The sequence below is a fragment of the Salvelinus fontinalis genome, chromosome 27, assembly GCF_029448725.1.
Source record: "Salvelinus fontinalis isolate EN_2023a chromosome 27, ASM2944872v1, whole genome shotgun sequence".
In the NCBI taxonomy this organism is placed as follows: domain Eukaryota; kingdom Metazoa; phylum Chordata; class Actinopteri; order Salmoniformes; family Salmonidae; genus Salvelinus; species Salvelinus fontinalis.
In genome coordinates, this window is record NC_074691.1 from 9,897,642 (window position 1) to 9,917,160 (window position 19,519).

The 19,519-nt window shown below is 41.1% G+C and overlaps 1 protein-coding gene across 1 annotated transcript; it reads left to right on the forward strand.

Annotated features, from left to right (window-relative positions):
• Window positions 1-5,421: 5,421 nt before the first annotated feature.
• Window positions 5,422-19,360, forward strand: LOC129824997 (tyrosine-protein kinase SRK2-like). The gene is made up of 8 exons (XM_055884622.1): window positions 5,422-6,122; window positions 8,075-8,196; window positions 10,471-10,634; window positions 10,991-11,159; window positions 14,463-14,621; window positions 16,937-17,118; window positions 17,340-17,505; window positions 17,825-19,360. Exons 1-8 carry the CDS (start codon window positions 5,746-5,748, stop codon window positions 18,031-18,033), a joined length of 1,548 nt encoding a protein of 515 aa, XP_055740597.1. The 5' UTR covers window positions 5,422-5,745; the 3' UTR covers window positions 18,034-19,360.
• Window positions 19,361-19,519: the final 159 nt, after the last annotated feature.

Sequence of the window (19,519 nt, forward strand, 5' to 3'; positions counted from 1 at the left end):
GCTAGCATTAGTTGATCTTGTTGTTGATGTGCATAGGCAGCGGGGATAGAGCCTATCGTTTCATGGTTGTTTGATCAATAGGACGGTGAAGTTGCCAAATGTAAGAGGACTAACGTTACCGTGGTATTTACATATTTGCAGAAATCCATTGGTCTATTTTGTGGCTTTTGGTGATGTGTTCTAATGATCTAAAGTCACGCTGTTGCTACTGCCTGTAAACACACAGTCAAGTTCGAAGTGAATGGCAGGGCCCATATGGCAAATAATTTATTTTCATATCGGCCTACTGTAGCTCTGATTGGCTATGGCGCACCAGACTGCATTGAAACACCGGTCCTGAACACGACAGATGATTTTATTAGGTTGTATTTACTGCAGTGACTATTAATTGTCCAAAACGCACAGCCGTTTTCCCATTCTATATTGCTATAGAATTTTTACAAATGCCTTAATATACATCATTCCCAAACATTCTATGAATTTATGAAAATGACCATATCTAAGCTTTCTCGCTTGTCAGAAAATGTAACAAAAACAAAGTGTCATATTCTTCCTGGGAGTGTATATGAACAGATTTCAATAAGATTTCATGTTGCTAAAATGCTGCCAGTTCCACTTTAATATCAAAACAGAAAGATAGCCACTGAATGTCAATGATCTTACCGTGTGCTTTGCGGGATGAGCTTCCTGTTTGAAGCTCGCTCTGCCCCCCTCTATCATGTCTGTTCTGTGCTCACTGTGTTTCTTAACAGTTTGACAGGATGCTTAACAACAGCCCAATAAAATTCACAAGAGTTGCATTTCTTCATGGCTTTTTTACCAGAGGTGGAAAACGTAACCAATTGTCATAATGAGTAAAAATAAAGATACCTTAATAGAAAGTGACGCAAGTAAAAGTGGAAGTCACTTGAGTAAAAGTATTTGGTTTTAAATAACTTCATTATCAAAATAAGTAAAATGTAATTGCAAAAATATATTGAAGTGTTGAAAGTAAATGTATAAATCATTTAAAATTCCTTATTTTAAGCAAACTAGACAGCACCATTTTCTTGTTTTGATTTAATTTACAGATAGCCAGGGGCACACCAGCATTTAGACATCATTTACAAACAAAGCATCTGTGTTTAGTGAGTCCACCAGATCAGGGGCAGTAGAGATGTTTTCTTGACACGTGTGTGAATTGGACCATTTTCCTGTTTTGCTAAGCATTCAAAATGTAACAAGTACTTTTGGGTGTCAGGGAAAATGTATGGAGTAAAAAGTACATTTTCTTTGTGAATGTAGTGGAGTATAAGTAAAAGTTGTCAAAAATATAAGTAGTAAAGTACAGATTTAGATTTAAGTAGCGCTCAAGTAAATATAATAAGTAATACTTAAGTACTTTACACCACTGGGCATTACTGGCCAAATTTGTGAACTGTGAAAACAATACGGAGAAAACAATGTTTTACTAAAAAATGATGACAATACAATCTCCATGGAGCTAACGACGTTAATCAGAAGAGACACTGACAGTAGCTAGACAGACTTGGCTAACCAGCCTCTTGCATAAAGTTACATGGTTTAAATAAACATCAGCTCCGTTAATTTCAGAAATAACAAGAATAATGTTTAGGGCACCGTGTAAAGTGGTTACAGGTGTGATGGCTACTGTTGCAGTTTTTAGAGGAAGCTTTCTAGCTTGATACATTTGTTGCTGTTGAAAACAGGAATAAATCGTTTTGTTTACCTAGGTCGCCATGGCAACGGCAGCAACCGCTTTCATGCGCTGAAAAACAGCCACTAGATGACACAACTGCTTTCTTCAATAGGAAATAAAAAATACAATTATTGCGAAATGGGTGGAGGAGGTGAAACCACTCAGAGTGGTGATCTGTTCTGATTCGGCTGCAGTGTTGAGTAGTGTGAAGACGGGCAGGTCAGATAAGGGAGACTTGTCTGTGGAGATGATGGTACTGTTCATTGGATTGGAGATGATAGGAGGTAAGGTTTTGTTGCGTTGGAGCGTAATGAGAAGGCTGATTTGGTGGAAGGACGTAGGATAGAGGGTTTTAATTTTTGGGGGGAGTTTGAATTTTTATTTGAGTTAAGAAAAAATTCTTATTTACAATGATGGCCTAGGAACAGTGGGTTAACTGCTTGTTCAGAATGACAGATTTTTACCTTGTCAGCTTGGGGATTCGATCTAGCAACCTTTCGGTTACTGGCCCAACGCTATAACCTAGCCTAGTGCTACCTGCCGCTCCAATGTTGATTGTCACGTTGTGGATGATAGGCAGACATAACCTCACACTCAATGTCAACAAAACAAAGGAGATGATCGTGGACTTCAGGAAACAGCAGAGGGAGCAGCCCCCTATCCACATCAACGGGACAGTAGTGGAGAAGGTGGAAAGTTTTAAGTTCCTCGGCGTACACATCACAGACAAACTGAAATGGTCCACCCACACAGACAGCAGCAGCGCCTCTTCAACCTCAGGATGCTGAAGTAATTCGGCTTGTCACCAAAAACACTCACTAACTTTTACAGATGCACAATCGAGAGCATCCTGTTGGGCTGTATCACCGCCTGGTACGGCAACTGCTCCGCCCACAACCGTAAGGCTCTCCAGAGGGTAGTGAGATCTGCACAACGCATCACCAGGGGAAACTACCTGCCCTCCAGGACACCTACACCACCCGATGTCACAGGAAGGCCAAAAAGATCATCAAGGACAACAACCACCCGAGCCACTGCTTATTCACCCCGCTATCATCCAGAAGGCGAGGTCAGTACAGGTGCATCAAAGCGGGTACCGAGAGACTGAAAAACAGCTTCTATCTCAAGGCCATCAATGACTGTTAAACAGCCATCACTAACATTGAGCGGCTGCTGCCAACATACTGACTCAAATCTCTAGCCACTTTAATAATGAAAAAATGGATGTAATAAATGTATCACTAGCCACTTTAAACAATGCCACTTTATATAATGTTTACATACCCTACATTACTCATCTCATATGTATATACTGTACTCTATACCATCTACTGCATCTTGCCTATGCCGGTTGGCCATCGCTCATTCTTATATTTTTTTGTACATATTCTTATTCATTCCTTTACACTTGTGTGTGTATAAGGTAGTTGTTGTGAAATTGTTAGGTTAGATTACTTGTTAGACATTACTGCATGGTCGGAACTAGAAGCACAAGCATTTCTCTACACCCGCATTAATAACCATGTGTATGTGACAAATAAAGATTTGATTTTGAACAGGTCTGTGTGATGAGTGTTTAGGGGAGGAAATAGTAGAGCATATGTTGATATTTTGTGAACTGTATAATGTAGAAATTGTGTGAAAGGGTTATAGAGGCTGAACGGGTTGGGTTTGCGTGGTGTCTAGGGCTACATTTCACTTTCTTAGAGGAACAGGACTAATGAAGAAACTAATGAGGTAGGCCATGACTGGCCTTACACTCCAGTACAGTAGGTGGCGCTGTATGCACCTTAAGTTGGATTCGGTCCGCCAACCCAATCTCGAAGAAGAAAACGAGTTATTACTTATTTGATCATGTGGTTTAACAACAATAGTTTCGATTTTTCTCTTCTCAGACCAATAAATAAACATGTCAGGATGAAGCTGTCCCAGCTTATATGACGTCCTACTCTGAATTCACCATACAACACGTTTCTGGCGGCCTTGTTCCGACAGAGGTGTTTGGAGTATGCTTGATAGCTATCACAAGGTAACATGTGCTTTTAACCAGTAGCGGTGCGTGGGTAAAATCACCGGGCAACCTCTGTCCAGTGAAATTCACAAAGCATATTACTTGTACAATAACAGACAGTTACATGACCTACAGCATGGTCAAGCAAGTTAATGTTAACGACATTTTCGGACCACTAAACAACTATTAATTTAGAACCACAGACAGTTACCGCAAGTCGCAAAGAAAACATCAGCTGTCTTCTGTATTCCAGCACCATTTCAACATAATCAAATATGCTTAGTTTAATACAATGACAACTAAATTAGCCACCGGAGGAAAACGACACATTAAAATGCAATAATTCAAGTTTTTCAGTCAATGATTTATGCTCTTAATGAGATTTGATAGGAGTGATGCCAAATCCAAGCTGGTGCGCCAGGACCATTCACAGTTTAACTCGCTCAGTTTAGCTCAATGCTAACTGGCAAATTATTATACTTTTTTTTTGTCAAGAGAGGCCATGCTCGCTGGCTTTCCTTGCGTCCAATGCTACTGGCAGCAACAATGTCATACTCGTTTGGACCAGACAGCGTCACATAAATGGCTTACACGTAACTGTTACACAGAACCCAAACCGGCTGCCATCGTGTGCTATCGTGCATAAATGTATTTTTCACCCCCACACCAAACGCGATCACGACACGCAGGTTAAAATATCAAAACAACCTCTGAACCAATGACATTAATTTGGGGACAGGTCGAAAAGCATTAAACATGTACGGCAATTTAGCTAGCTAGCTTGCACTTGCTAGCTAACGTTAATTTGTCCTATTTAGCTAGCTTGCTGTTGCTAGCTAATTTGTCCTGGGATATAAACATTGAGTTGTTATTTTACCTGAAATGCACAAGGACCTCTACTCCGACAATTAATCCACACATAAAACGGCAAACCGAATCGTTTCTAGTCATCTCTCCCCCTTCCAGGCTTTTTCATCTTTGAACTTATATGGTGATCACATCTAAACGTTCATTGTATTACCACGACAACCGGCAACAAAGTTCGTCTTTCAATCACCCATGTGGGTATAACCAATGAGGAAATGGCAGTGGGTACCTGCTTCTAAAAACCAATGCGGAGATGACTTTCAGCGCAATCTGCGTAAGAAATAGGAACGACTTCTATTTTAGCCGATGGCGTCGCAGACGCTTGTTGGCGCTCGCAATAATTGAATAACATGGATATCTAAATGTATTTTGCGACGCTCACGCACGCTACGTGTCCGGTTCTGGTCAGCATGTTAGAGAGACAGAGGGGCGCTATTTCGCTCGTTCGGGTGCGTTCTCCTGTGATATACATTCAGCCTCTTGCAAATTGAAGGAAAATGAGAGAGGATTTTATGTTATTGTATTTTTTTTCTTGGTCAATTTTTTGGGGGGAATCCATGAGTACACAGCACTGACTGTAACAGAGGTATGGACATGTGGGAACACTAACCCTATACCGGCGTGTAGTAGTTTACATTTAAAAAAAAAAAAAAGTATTTCTCGGTGATATTAAAGTCTAATACAGTGACATTACTTATGTTTCCAAAACTGTAACGCAAGCGCGTGTTCGTGGGAAGATGATACCTTCGTCAATAGACCTTAAAGGTAGTTTTCGTCTACGAATGGGGTAGGAATGATACAGGTACGCTATTATTGCACTGCAGGCGGTGCAATTGAAGTTAACACCCCTGCGGGTAGCGCTCAAAGTGCACACAGGTCTCCTCAGGAGAAGACCGAGAAATTAAAGTAGGCTAACCAGGAAACATGGTGACTGTTGGCCTCGTGCAATAAATCGCTTTATTTTACTGTTGGTCAGGGTGTTTTTGTTCTATTCCAGTCCAAAGACCAGGGTTGACAAGACGTTTCTGGAATGAGTGAAACTTTTTAGGATCCAATCCATGATGTGAAATTCGTTCTAACCGAAGTGGAATATAAACGCCGAAAGGGACGGCTAACATTTTATTTGATCACAACATGGTTTAGTATGATAAACCAGTGAGTATTCACAATGGAAATTCGAGGTAAGCTCTTGTGGTGTTGTCAGACTGTTTTCCCGTGTTTTAATAACCCGCCGTCAGATTCAGAGCCGAGGAAGGACAACAGCGAAATGGTGGTGATCAAAAACATTCATGCGGAGCATCCCACCAACAGGGCTTTGCCACCAATACCCCTTGGGAGACCGGGCTACGTTTATATCGCCCTCTATGATTATACCGCCCGAACCGTGGATGACTTGAGTTTCAATGCTGGGGACAAGTTAGACGCTCTAGACAAAAGTGCCGGTGATTGGTGGTATGCAAAAGCACTCACTGGAATTTCAGCTGCCAGGAAGGGTTACATTCCAGCCAATTATGTGGCACCTGTAGAGAGCCTGGATGCGGAGCCGTAAGTAGCCTACCAATATACATTTAAAATGATGCGCTGGATGAATGATTCTATTGAAATAGTTGATGTATGCTAATGTATAGACTAGACTAGAACAGCACCAGGTCAGGTTTGAAGAATGGTGGCTTCATTCAAAGAGGTGAAGAACAAAATGGACTACAGAAAATAGAGTAGCCTATTAAAATTCATTCTACATCCCTAATAATCTTTACTTATTCTTGGGCAACTTGAGGCCAGAGTAAAGCAGAAAAGATTCTCATTACACTCGAGGCATGTTCCAGAGCTGCTTTACCCCTGATCCCACTATTCACCTAACCATCGTTTTAGGAGGGGACACTAGCTATCTGACTCTTCTGTTGTGCTTATTTGATTAACCATCATAACTGCCCTGTTGGAATGGTCCAGTGGTGTAGGGATACCAAGGAGGATCTGGCAAATATTTGTATACATTCACAGTTTATGAGAATGAGCATGTTCTATATGGCCTTGGTGCAATCTGGTGTTGAATGTTTATTAGCCCAATTAAAATATTAGCTAAATTCAGAGTTGCACATTGACTCGGTGTTGTGGAATATGATGAGTCACAATACTGTAAGTGCTTTATGGATTCCCAGCACTTCCTCATAACCTAGTCCTAGATGAGGCCTCAGATTTGAGTGACTGTTCTCAAACAAACACCTGACACACAACTAACCAACAGTTGACAGGCTACAGTAATGTCATTTTGTTTTAAATTACTAAGCACTAGTGTTTGGTTTAATGCATGCCAACTTTCCATATTGCGAACAGATTAAGTCAATAGGGTAATGCCACACTATTGGTGCTGTTCCATGTATCTAGACCTAAGTGATTGGTCAAACGAGTTAATGATTGTCAATGATAAGGAAGTACAATGAATAAGTTAATAATTATCCAGATCAGATTAAAATACAAACGTAAAAGTGATTAAACTCGAAAGAGATTCAATGTACATGTAGCTCTATTTACATTTTGACAACCGTTTGTAGGGTCAACACACATACAAGTGCACTGTTTAAATATAGACAGAAACCGGTTAAGCAAGGAAATTGCACTTGGCATGACATGACATGGCATAGAGTAAAACTTAACTTTGACCAAACCGAACAGGCCTGGGTATCTTGGTCAAAAGTAATGTTTGGGTAATGCTTTGAAATAATGGAACAGGTACCATTCATAAATGGGCTGTTCAAGAATTATGGAAATAATTCATCTTATCATACCCTATTTAAAAACAACTAACCACACCTTTTTATTCAATTTATCAATGCCAGTGAGACGTATAATTCAAAGTAAAGTGTTTCATATGTATATATATATATATATATATATATATATATATATAACAAATATTTAACTAATGAGGGGTCCATCTTCTGAACAAAGTCAGTAATCTTATCTTGGGTGTGGCTCAAGTATTGTCCTGGTGATCATCCCCTTGAAACTGGTTTTAGTTAAGCTGCAGTCTAGTTTTTGCCTTTCTCAACACACTGTCTGCAGGAATGTTTATTTGTTTTAAATTGAGCCTTTATTTAACTTGGCAAGTCAGTTAAGAACACATTATTATTTACGATGACTGCCTACACCAGCCAAACCCGGACGACGCTGGGACAATTGTGCGCCGCCCGATGGGACTCACAATCACGGCCGGTTGTGATACATCCTGTGAAAGCTTGAGAGGGTTTTGCCTTGGTAATCAGGACTTGTTTTCCCGGAGTATCACGGTCTCGTAGTGTACATACACTGATTAACTTGATCAGTGGATGCCTATAGTATCAATCATATAGATCTGTTTGATGTATTGGTATGGTAAAAACCCTAAGCTAGGCGAACGCCTTAATGTACCTACCCACCAAGTAAATATCACTGTGCAGTGCCAGTGAATATCTATGATGCTGGGGTTGACCGTTGTTTCCTCCTGTTCTGCTATACAGGTGGTACTTTGCGGACACCAAGAGACTGGATGCTGAGAAGCTGCTTCTGTCTGAGGGGAACCAGCATGGAGCCTTTCTCATCAGAAACTGTGAGAGTCAGAAAGGAGAGCTCTCACTCTCAGGTAAATCTCAGCGTCGTCGTCTTGTACTTGTCGCGTCTGCAAGAGACTAAAGCTCAGATCTGTCACCCACCAAATATGTACTCTCACAATATGCTCTTGGAACAGGTTTTGAATGACTTTGTGAAGTTTGACACATTTTGTGTCTTCGCTCTATTGTTCAGGATTGTATTTCGTGGTTTTATTTTTCCATCAGTCTATTTCCGTGTGATCCCGGCATGAGGAGGGAACTCAATGCACAAATAACTCAAGTTGTTTCTTCATTCCGGAACAATCCCCACTTTACTCTGGGTAAATCACAATCTCCCATAGTGCACTGAAGTGTTTGATTGTTCAAGGTCATAAAGTTAAACAAATAGGGAGACCTCTAATTCTCAAAAAGAGACTATGATAACATCACTTAGGGCCACATGAGTCTGGCTGGCCTTTTCTGTCGGAAGGAAAAAGTCCCTTGCTTATACATTTACAGTGGTGTGTAAACTTAGTCACGACAAATGCAATAATCTCATAGTAACCTGATTACAGGAAAGTTCAGTGGTGTTGCTATCTGCCTATGCATTGTTCATGTTAATAATAGTCATATAATATAATAATAGTCATATAATAAGTCATTTGCGTTTGAATGTAAAAAGCCCCATGAGCACTAGCTAATATATAAAGTAGTTGGAGCACATGAAATTTGGTGTCAAATGAAAGCTAAGAGTTTTTTTAATGTTATTAATGCATATATATACCTTCTTCAACCTTTTTCTATCCTAAAAATTAGGAATAAGAAAATACTTTGATTTCTGGTCAAACAAATGGAAAAGGGGTCTTAAACATCTAGCAGAAAAAGTCTTAAAAGGTATTAGAAATACATAAAAACACATTGTTGAAGTAAAGACCCCTGCCAACTAATATCAAGATTTATATTATTAATTTAACCTTTTATTTAACTAGGCAAGTCGGTTAAGAACCAAATTCTTATTTACAATAACGGCCTACCCCAGCCAAACCCGGACAACGCTGGTCCAATTGTGCGCCGTCCTATGGGACTCCCAATCACGGCCGAATGTGATACAGCCTGGATTCAAACCAGGGACTGTAGTGACACCTCATGCAGTGCCTTAGACCGCTGTGTCACTCGGGAGCTCTGGTTTTGTAGAAATAATTTGCCTCCTGTAAGTTTAAAAAAAAAAGTATTGAGTCTTGTCATTGTCTTGTAATTCTGTTACCAAAACTCCACATATCTTTAAGATATTTTCTAATCCTCTCCCTCATGAGGAGGGAGGATAATGAACGTTTACATAAGTAACAAGGGGTAGACCTACCAATTAGTTGATGTTTTTACTAATAACATGGTTTGATATAAGTGCTTAAAACATATCATTATTTTACCAAATCGGTAATAGAATGTCTGCAACTGAATTGGCTACAACGGGAATTCATAGTTGTCAAACCAAAGTTGGGTCGTCTGTTACTGTCCTCCCTTCCACTGTTTTCTTTCTCTTTCTGTGGTGTGGTGGTCAAAGCAAAAGTGTGAAAACAGTCTGGACAACACCTCCTTCTGTCTTTGTCGCTCTTCTCTCTTTCTTTCTCCATGTCTCTCTTTCTCTCTCCCTGTCGCTCTCGCTCTCCCTCTCTCTCCAGTTAGTCAACTCTGCCTGTTCTTACTAACACTTACCCACGAGCCCCCTCTCTTCCCACTTCACTTACTGTAGTTCAATAACCCAAAATAAAACTGCATTTTATTTTATTTTATTTTAATTTTTTTCGAACTCTGTCATAACTGACACCCCATTCTTTCTGCAGACATCTTTGGATCTTAATTCAGAGCAGATATTTAAGAGTTTTTGGAAAACGTGGTCACCGAAAAAACTCAGGGAGATTTTCCTGTTATTCTGTTAAACCAAACTTTACATTTCCACTGTTCTTCAAGTAAATATGTTTTTAACTGTTCAGTGGAAATTGTTCAAAGTAGTCCTTGTGCATAGTCGTATGGTTTGTTTAACTTTGCAATCAATATTTTTTGGTTTGGCATTGAGTCTCGGCATCTTCCTGTTACCGTGGACTTGTAATTTCTGAGAGTCTTCAGTACAATGAGCCAAATCACCAAAAAATAATGTTTTCATGTAGGCAGCCCATTATTCCATAATGGCCAGATAAACAGATTTTAACATGGTACTTTCCCCACTTTATTTACTCTTCGGCACACATTTTCATGGCCGTGGTTGAATTTACTGTCTTCATTCACACTTTTTAGTGTTCTGCCCTTATGCTCTTGTATGCATCTTTCAGTACTGGACCAGTGTAAAGTGAAGCATTACAAAGTAAGGAAGATGGACTCTGGAGGCTACTACGTGTCGCCGTCCAAGAACTTCCTAACTCTGAGGGAGTTGGTGGAACACTACTCAAAACAGGAGGATGGTCTCTGTGTACGGCTGCTTGAACCATGTAAAAAGGTACGGTGTTCCGTTTACTTCCTTTGTTAACTACTGTATCATGAGATTGCGATAAATCGGATTTGTTTAGTGGCCCTCTTGATCTGAATTGACGTACACACACTTTATGGAACTAATGTGCCTGGCAAATTTGCTAAAGATATCCAGATCACAGAAACCCTCTTCAAATGTTGAGCCTAATACAATAGCCTGAAGCTGTTCCGTGTCAACCATGTATAGCACCATTAACCGTTCACAAAGGACAATAGAACAACAGTCATGTGGTTGTCCTGAACAGTAAAGAGGACAGGGTGTCAGGTTCTACTTTGGGACAGTTCCTCTGTCTCTGCTGATTTGTTGTATCTCTCTCGTGTCAGATGGAGGCGCCTCAGACCCATGGTCTGTCCTACAACACCGCCGACCACTGGGAGATAGACCGGACGTCTGTCAAACTGCTGAATAAACTGGGCGCTGGGCAATTTGGAGAGGTTCATGAAGGTCTCTGGAATGACACCACTGCAGTAGCAGTGAAGACCCTCAAACCTGGTAAATAGCCTGTACAACACAAACACAGGACTCAAACCCATAAAATCACGTTATTTCAAATGCTTAATTTTGTATCTCGTTAAAGTTCCAATGCAGCTGTTTTTATCTCAATATAAAATAATTTCTGGGTAACAATTAAGTACTGTATATACACTGAACCAAAAAATATACGCAACATGTAATGTGTTGGTCCCATGTTTCATGAGCTAAAATTAAAAAGCCCAGATATGTGCCATACGCACAAAAAAGCTTATTTCTCAATTTTTTTCACAAATTAGTTTACATCCCTGTTAGTGAGCATTTCTCCTTTGCCAAGATAATCCATCCACCTGACAAGTGTGGCATATCAAGAAGCTGATTAAACAGGATCATCCTTACATAGGTGCACCTTGTGCTGGGGATAATAAAAGACCACTCTAAAATGTGCAGTTGTCACTCAACACAATGACACAGATGTCTCAAGTTTTGCAGGAGTGTGCAATTGGCATGCTGACTGCAGGAATGTCCACCTAAACTGTTGCCAGAAAATTAAATGTTAATTTCTCGACCATAAGCCACCTCCAATGTCGTTTTAGAGAATTCGTCAGTACGTCCAACCGGCCTCACAACCGCAGCCCAAAATGTCCATTTTATCGATGGAAATTTGAATGCAGAGATACTGTGATCAAATCCTGAGGCCCATTGCCGTGCCATTCATCCCCTGCCATCACCTCATGTTTCAGCATGATGATGCACGGCCCCGTGTCTCAAGGATCTGTACACAATTCCTGGAAGCTGAAAATTTTCCGGTTTTCCCATGGCCTGCATACTCACCAGACATGTCACCCGTTGAGCATGTTTGGGATGCTTTGGATCGACGTGTACAATAGCATGTTCCAGTTCCTGTTGATATCCAGCAACTTCGCACAGCCATTGCAGAGGAGTGGAACAACATTCCACAGTCAGCATGATCAACTCTCTGCGAAGGAGATGTACTGCATGAGGCAAATGGTGGTCACACCAGATACTGACTGATTTTCCTATCCACACCCTACCTTATTTTTTATTTTATTTATATACATTCATACATGCATACAGTTGAAGTTTACATACACTTAGGTTGGAGTCATTTAAAACTCGTTTTTCAACCACTCCACAAATTTCTTGTGAACATACTATAGTTTTGGCAAGTCGTTTAGGACATCTACTTTGTGCATGACACAAGTAATTTTTCCAACAATTGTTTACAGACAGATTATTTCACTTATAATTCACTGTATCACAATTCCAGTGGGTCAGAAGTGTACATACGCTAAGTTGACTGTGCCTGTAAACAGCTTGGAAAATTCCAGAAAATTATGTCATGGCTTTAGAAGCTTCTGGTAGGCTAATTTACATAATTTGAGTCAATTGGAGGTATACCACTTGGATGTATTTCAAGGCCTACCTTCAAACTCAGTGCCTCTTTGCTTGACATCATGGGAAAATCAAAAGAAACCAGCCAAGACCTCAGAAAACAAATTGTAGACCTCCACAAGTCTGGTTCATCCTTGGGAGCAATTTCCAAATGCCTGAAGGTACCACATTCATCTGTACAAACAATAGTACACAAGTATAAACACCATGGGACCACGCAGCCGTCATATTACTCATGAAGGAGACGCATTCTGTCTCCTGGAGATGAACGTACTTTGGTGCGAAAAGTGCCTATCAATCCCAGAACAACAGCAAAGGACCTTGTGAAGATACTGGACGAAACTGGTACAAAAGTATCTATATCCACAGTAAAACTAGTCCTATATCGACATAACCTGAAAGGCCGCTCAGCAAGGAAGAAGCCACTGCTCCAAAACCGCCATAAAAAAGCCAGACTATGGTTTGCAACTACACATGGGGATGAAGATCATACTTTTTGGAGAAATGTCCTCTGGTCTGATGAAATAGAAATAGAACTGTTTTTCCATAATGACCACCGTTATGTTTGGAGGAGAAAGGGGGATGCTTGCAAGCCGAAGAACACCCGTGAAGCACGGGGGTGGCAGCATCATGTTGTGGGGGTGCTTTGCTGCAGGAGGTCTCAAGACATCAGTCAGGAAGTTAAAGCTTGGTTGCAAATGGGTCTTCCAAATGGAAAATGACCCCAAGCATACTTCCAAAGTTGTGACAACAAAGTCAAGGTATTGGAGTGGCCATCACAAAGCCCTGACCTCAATCTCATAGAACATTTGTGGGCAGAACTAAAAAAGAGTTTTTGCTGAGAAAGGAGGCCTACAAACCTGACTCAGATACACCAGCTCTGTCAGGGGAATGGGTCAAAATCCACCTAACTTATTGTGGGAAGCTTGTGGAAGGCTACCCAAAACGTTTGACCCTTGTTAAACAATTTAAAGGCAATGCTACCAAATACTAATTGAGTGCATGTAAACTTCTGACCCACTGGGAATGGGATGAAAGAAATAAAAGCTGAAATAAATCATTCTCTCTATTATTCTGACATTTCACATTCTTAAAATAAAGTGGTGATCCTAACTGACCTAAGACATGGAATCTTTACTCAGATTAAATGTCAGGAATTGTGAAAAACTGAGTTTAAATGTATTTAGCTAAGGTGTATGTAAACTTCCGACCTCAACTGTGTGTGTGTATGTATATATGTGTATATATATATACGATCTTGTTTCATCGCTGCAACTCCCCAATGGGCTTGGCAGAGGCGAAGGTCTAGTCAGGCGTCCTCCGAAACATGATCCGTCAAACCGCGCTTCTTAATACACGCCCGCTTAACCCGGATGTGTGACGGAGGAAACACTGTTCAACTGACGACCGGAGTCAGCCTGCAGGCACCCGGCCCGCCACAAGGAGTCGCTAGAGTGCGATGAGCCATGTAAAGCCCCCCCCCCGGCCAAACCCTCCCCTAACCCGGACGATGCTGGGCCAATATTGCGGTGTCATGGCCAGTTGTGACACAGCCTGGGATCAAACCCAGGTCTGTAGTGACGCCTCAAGAACTGCGATGCAGTGCCTTAGACCGCTATGCCACTCGGTCGGCCCCCTACCTTTTTTTTAAGGTATCTGTGACCAACAGATGCATACCTGTATTCTCACTCGTGAAATCCTAATTAATTTATTTAAATTGACTTATTTCCTTATATGAACTGTAACTCGGTAAAAACGTTGAAATTGTTGTGTTTATATTTTTGTTCATTATATGAAACACAGGAAAATCCCGTTTTTGAATGCACTTGACATTTAAAAAAAATTCTCGTCAGAATTCCAGCTAGTGTTAGAGTGCCATACAACGTATACATGTTCTTGTTATCCTAGGCACCATGGACGTTAAGGACTTCCTACAGGAGGCCCATATCATGAAGACACTGCGGCACCCCAAACTGATCCAGCTCTACGCTGTGTGTACTGTGGAGGAACCCATCTACATCATCACAGAGCTCATGAAGAATGGCAGTCTGCTGGATTATCTCCAAAGTAAGAACACACTAGTGTATTGCATTGTAACCTACCTACATACAAGACCGCTGCACTTTCCTCCATGGACCAGACCCTGATTGGTATTGGACGTTTAGATTAGAACACCACCTCAACAATGTGCCAACTGTGGAAAGAGTTGAAATACAGTACAGACGTTTCTTTAACTTATGTAACTGAGTGATGTGTATAGGGAACATTTTGGATGAAGTGTAAATTTGGCAACAACCAAAAAAAGCTATAGTTTTGCTCCCTCTTCACTTTGTGTGATACAGTTGCCTGTAAAGAATATGCTAAATGCATCATACGGGCCAGGCTTCTATATTTTGAAAGTTACAGACAGTGCATTCAGAAAGTGTTCAGACCACTTCCCTTTTTCCTCAATTTGTTACGTTACAGCCTTATTCTAAAATATATATTTTTTTAAATGCCCTCATCAGTCTTCACACAATACCCCATAATGAGTGTATTTTTTTTGCAAATGTATAAAAAATATTATTTACATAAGTATTCAGACCCTTTGCTACGAGACTCGAAATTGAGCTCAGTTGCATCCTGTTTTCATTAATCATCCTTGAGATATTTCTACAACTTGATTGGAGTCCACCTGTAATAAATTAAATTGATTGTACATTATTTGGAAAGGCACATACCTGTCTATATAAGGTCCCACAGTTGACAGTGCATGTCAGAGCAAAAACCAAGACATGAGGTTGAAGGAACTGTCCGTAGAGCTCCGAGGGAGGATTGTGTCAAGGCATGGGGAAGGGTGCCAAAACATTTCTGCAGCATTGAAGGTCCTCAATAACACAGTGGCCACCATCATTCTTACATGGAAGGAGTTTGGAACCACCAAGTGGAACCACCAACTCTTCCTAGAGCTGGTCGCCCAGCCAAACAGAGCAATCGGGGGAGAAGGGCCTTGGTCAGGGAGATGACCAAGAACCCAATGGTCACTCTGACAGAGCTCCAGAGTTCCTCTGTGGAGATGGGAGAACTTTCCAGAAGGACAACCATCTCTGCATCACTCCACCAATCAGGCCTTTATGGTAGAGTTGCCAGACTGAAGCCATTCCTTAGTTAAAGGCACATGACAGCCTGCTTAGCATTTACCAAAAGGCACACAAAGACTCAGATCATGAGAAACAAGATTCTCTGGTCTAATGAAACCAAGATTAAACTCTTTGGCCTGAATGCCAAGTGTCACATCTGGAGGAAACCTGGCACCATCCCTACGGTGAAGCATGGTGGAGGCAGCATCATGCTGTGGGGATGTTTTTCAGCAGCAGGAACTGGGAGACTAGTCAGGATAGAGGGAAATATGAACGGAGCAAAGTACAGAGATAGTTGATGAAAACCTGCTTAGGACTTCAGACTGGGGCGAAGGTTCACCTTCCAACAGGACAAAGACCCTAAGCACACTGCCAAGACATTGCAGGAGTGGCTTTGGGACAAGTCTCTGAATGTCCTTGAGTGGCCCAGGCAGAGCCTGGACTTGAACCTGATCAAAAATCTCTGGAGAGACCTGAAAATAGCTGTGCTGCGACACTCCCCATCCAACCTGACATAGCTTGAGTGGATCTGCAGAAAAGAATGGGAGAAACTCCCCAAGTACAGGTGTGCCAAGCTTGTAGCATCATACCCAAGAAGACTCGAGGTTGTAATTGCTGCCTAAGGTGCTTCAACAAAGTGCTGAGTGAAGGGTCTGAATATTTATGTAAATGTAAAAATATATATTTTTCTTTTGAAAAACCTGTTCACTTTGTCATTATGGGGTATTGTGTGTAGATTGAGGGGGAAATAACTATTTAATCCATTTTAGAATAAGGCTGTAATGTAACAAAATGTGAAAAAGTCAAGGGGTCTGAATACTTTCCGAATGCACTGTATATTTAAGATGATTTGATGTTATGGACTCCCTGGTGACTGCCAGCACTCCTTGAGTTTTTCTCCCAATGTGAGATGCTGTGCCATAATGTGAAATATGCAGTGTCATTGCCTGTCAGAGTGATAGTCACCTCTTGGCGCCGCCATGTGAAATTGATGTTGGTGGCCCCGAGACTGTCTGCATTACATCCCCTATATTTTACTAGATGCCCTTACACACTGGCACAAATTCAGACATTCGGCCATTACTAGCAATTGTTTTGGGGGGACTCTAAACTTCAGAAACTTTTTACAAAGAATTGCATAGTCATACTTTTGCATGCACACTGTTATTCTGAAAATTGTACTATAACATTTGACTTAAGCACTCATTAGAATGCAATATCAGTTCACTGACCATGGTACTTACCTTCTCTCCTCCTCCACAGAGGACAAGGGTACGCAGCTGGTAATCTCAGACCAGCTAGAGATGGCGGCCCAGGTGGCTGCTGGGATGGCTTACCTGGAGCTGCAGAACTACATCCACAGAGACCTGGCGGCCCGCAACGTTCTGGTGGGAGAGAACAACATTTGCAAGGTGGCTGACTTTGGCCTCGCCAGAGTCTTCATGGTGGGTATCTCTATCTTTCTGTAAGAAAAACAAGAAAAGGGGATATTTTGTTATTAGTTGGGGCTGTTTGTCAAAAATTTGACGCCAAGGCCTTTCTCAAGACCAGTCTCCATTTCTCTTTCTAAGATATGAAATCAAACTGTTGGAGGCCCACTAAAAGTATTTATTTATTCTGCTCTTTTAAAGTATTGAGGATTCAGATTTTATTCCTGTTGTTTTAGATGGAGAGTGACAACGTTTACGAAGCTAAAGAGGGCACTAAGTTCCCTGTGAAATGGACCGCCCCAGAAGCCATCCACAGCGGCAAGTTCACCATCAAGTCTGACGTGTGGTCCTTCGGCATTCTGCTATACGAGATCATGACCTTCGGCGGGATGCCCTATCCAAGTAAGACTTTTACATGCATGTTTAATGTATTACTCTATAGAAAATAAAGCTGGTGTAATCAGTCAGTGTTAATCCTGTTATTTACTACCGTGGAAGTTTTGAGTGTACAATAATGTAAGTGGGCGGGGTAGGAATATTGTATGAGTAGCATGCACTACAGTCAACAGTTTAAAAAAAAAACACCTGACACCCTGTCTATTTGTACACCACTTGCAATTTCAAGGGAGCGTTCATAGTTTATCCACACTAAATGCACAGCATCAGGTTAGATTGTGTTACTGTGTGAGATCAGACCTATAGTCCCCTGTTATTGTTCCAGCCATGACCAACTACGAGGTGGTCCAGCAGCTGCCCACAGGCTACAGGATGCCGATCCCATCACGCTGTCCCAAGGTGATGTATGAGATCATGTCTGACTGCTGGAAGGAGAATGAGAACGACAGACCCACCTTTGAGACCCTACAGTGGAAGCTAGAGGACTTCTTTGACCTGGATGTGACCTCCTACGATGACGCCAACCATTACTAGTACTGTACTGTATACAGGGATCATTGATGCTCTGCTCATGGGTCAGCAGAGGAAAGTAGGGTATGTCCACTGTGCCACAAGTAATATATCAAAGGCATTTCATACTCCCAACAGTTTGTATCTAGCATGCAGGTAGCATTGTATTTAGCATAGTTGAACTGCCCTCTCCCTGATAACATTATGGTTGAATATCTATTTTTAAGGATTATATTTTGCGGTCGAACACGTGGGACCATAAAATGTTTGATTAGAAAATATTGTTTGTGGAGGTTTTATTTGGCTGCTCATGTATTGTCATTAAAGAAAGTCCGACATGACTAGGGCGGATAATCCTCTATTGTAACTGTCGTTTGTGACACTCCCACTAGTTAAGATTTTGTTCGCCAAACTTAATGCACTTTTAAATGGGTGATACTGCTAAACTCACTAGATGCTCTTTGATGAAGTCACAAACTCTGTCCATGGCCCGGTTGGGCTTTCATAGCAACAGCTGTTCTCCGGTAAGACTGATGGAGCTATCTACATTGGCGAAATAGTTCTGCATTCACTCCGCATTCTTCCACTGCTTGGCTGCCAAGTATTCATAAGGCGTATTTTGTTTGTTTTGCTTTATCCACTCTGAAGCATGGTGAGAGAGGGCACTATGTCACTGAACACTCATGAATACATAGGAATGACTGAGTAATGTTGATAGAATATTTTCACAGAAAGAGTAGATATGATTCAACTGGACAGAATTGGATTTGGGGGAAGGATTTGGAGAGTAAATCTGATTGTACATTCACCTAATGTCTATGTATGTCATAGTGGGGATGCTGTTATTGTGCAATAGGAACTGGAATTGAATAACCGGGCAGCCTGCTTGCTCTCCACACTGCAGTGGCCTTATGTTGATTGAATGATGGATGGGAGGTGTTGGCATGTGCCCCCTCCTTTCTCACTCTGTAGCATACCTCTTTTATGGATCAATGACTGAAAAGTTTTGACACTGGACTTATTTGGAGACCGGAATTGTACAAGTGCTTGTTGATAATTACCATATTGTATACGTTTTTTAAATGTCTGATTGTACTTGTAGATCATAACCTGTATGAAAGTGTACACTTGATCAGAAAAATAAGATTATTTCCTTAATGTGTTTATTGAAAGATGAATTGAATGTCATGTTTGATACATAAGAATAATACTTTTTTTGTATAAATTTGTTTTAATTAATCTGTGGTGAGAATCTACACTGAACAGAAAATATAAATGCAACATGTAAAGTGTTGGTCCCATGTTTCATGAGCTGAAATAAAAGACCCCTGAAAGGTTCCATACACACACAGCTTCTCTCAAATTGTATGCACAAATTTGTTTACATCCCTATTGGTGAGCATTTCTCCTTTGCCAAGATAATTCATCTGCCTGACAGGTGTGGCATTTTAAGAAGCTGATTAAACAGCATGATCACTTGTGCTGGTGACAAAAGTCCACTCAAATGTGC

What these genes read in the sequence shown, in the direction of transcription:
- LOC129824997 (XM_055884622.1), top strand. Translation starts at nt 5,746, where the DNA reads ATGGAAATTCGAGGTAAGCTCTTGTGGTGTTGTCAGACTGTTTTCCCG. An exon ending in AGTGAAGACCCTCAAACCTG is followed by an intron (nt 11,160 to 14,462) that starts GTAAATAGCCTG and finishes TTGTTATCCTAG; the next exon opens with GCACCATGGACGTTAAGGAC. An exon ending in TCTGCTGGATTATCTCCAAA is followed by an intron (nt 14,622 to 16,936) that starts GTAAGAACACAC and finishes CCTCCTCCACAG; the next exon opens with AGGACAAGGGTACGCAGCTG.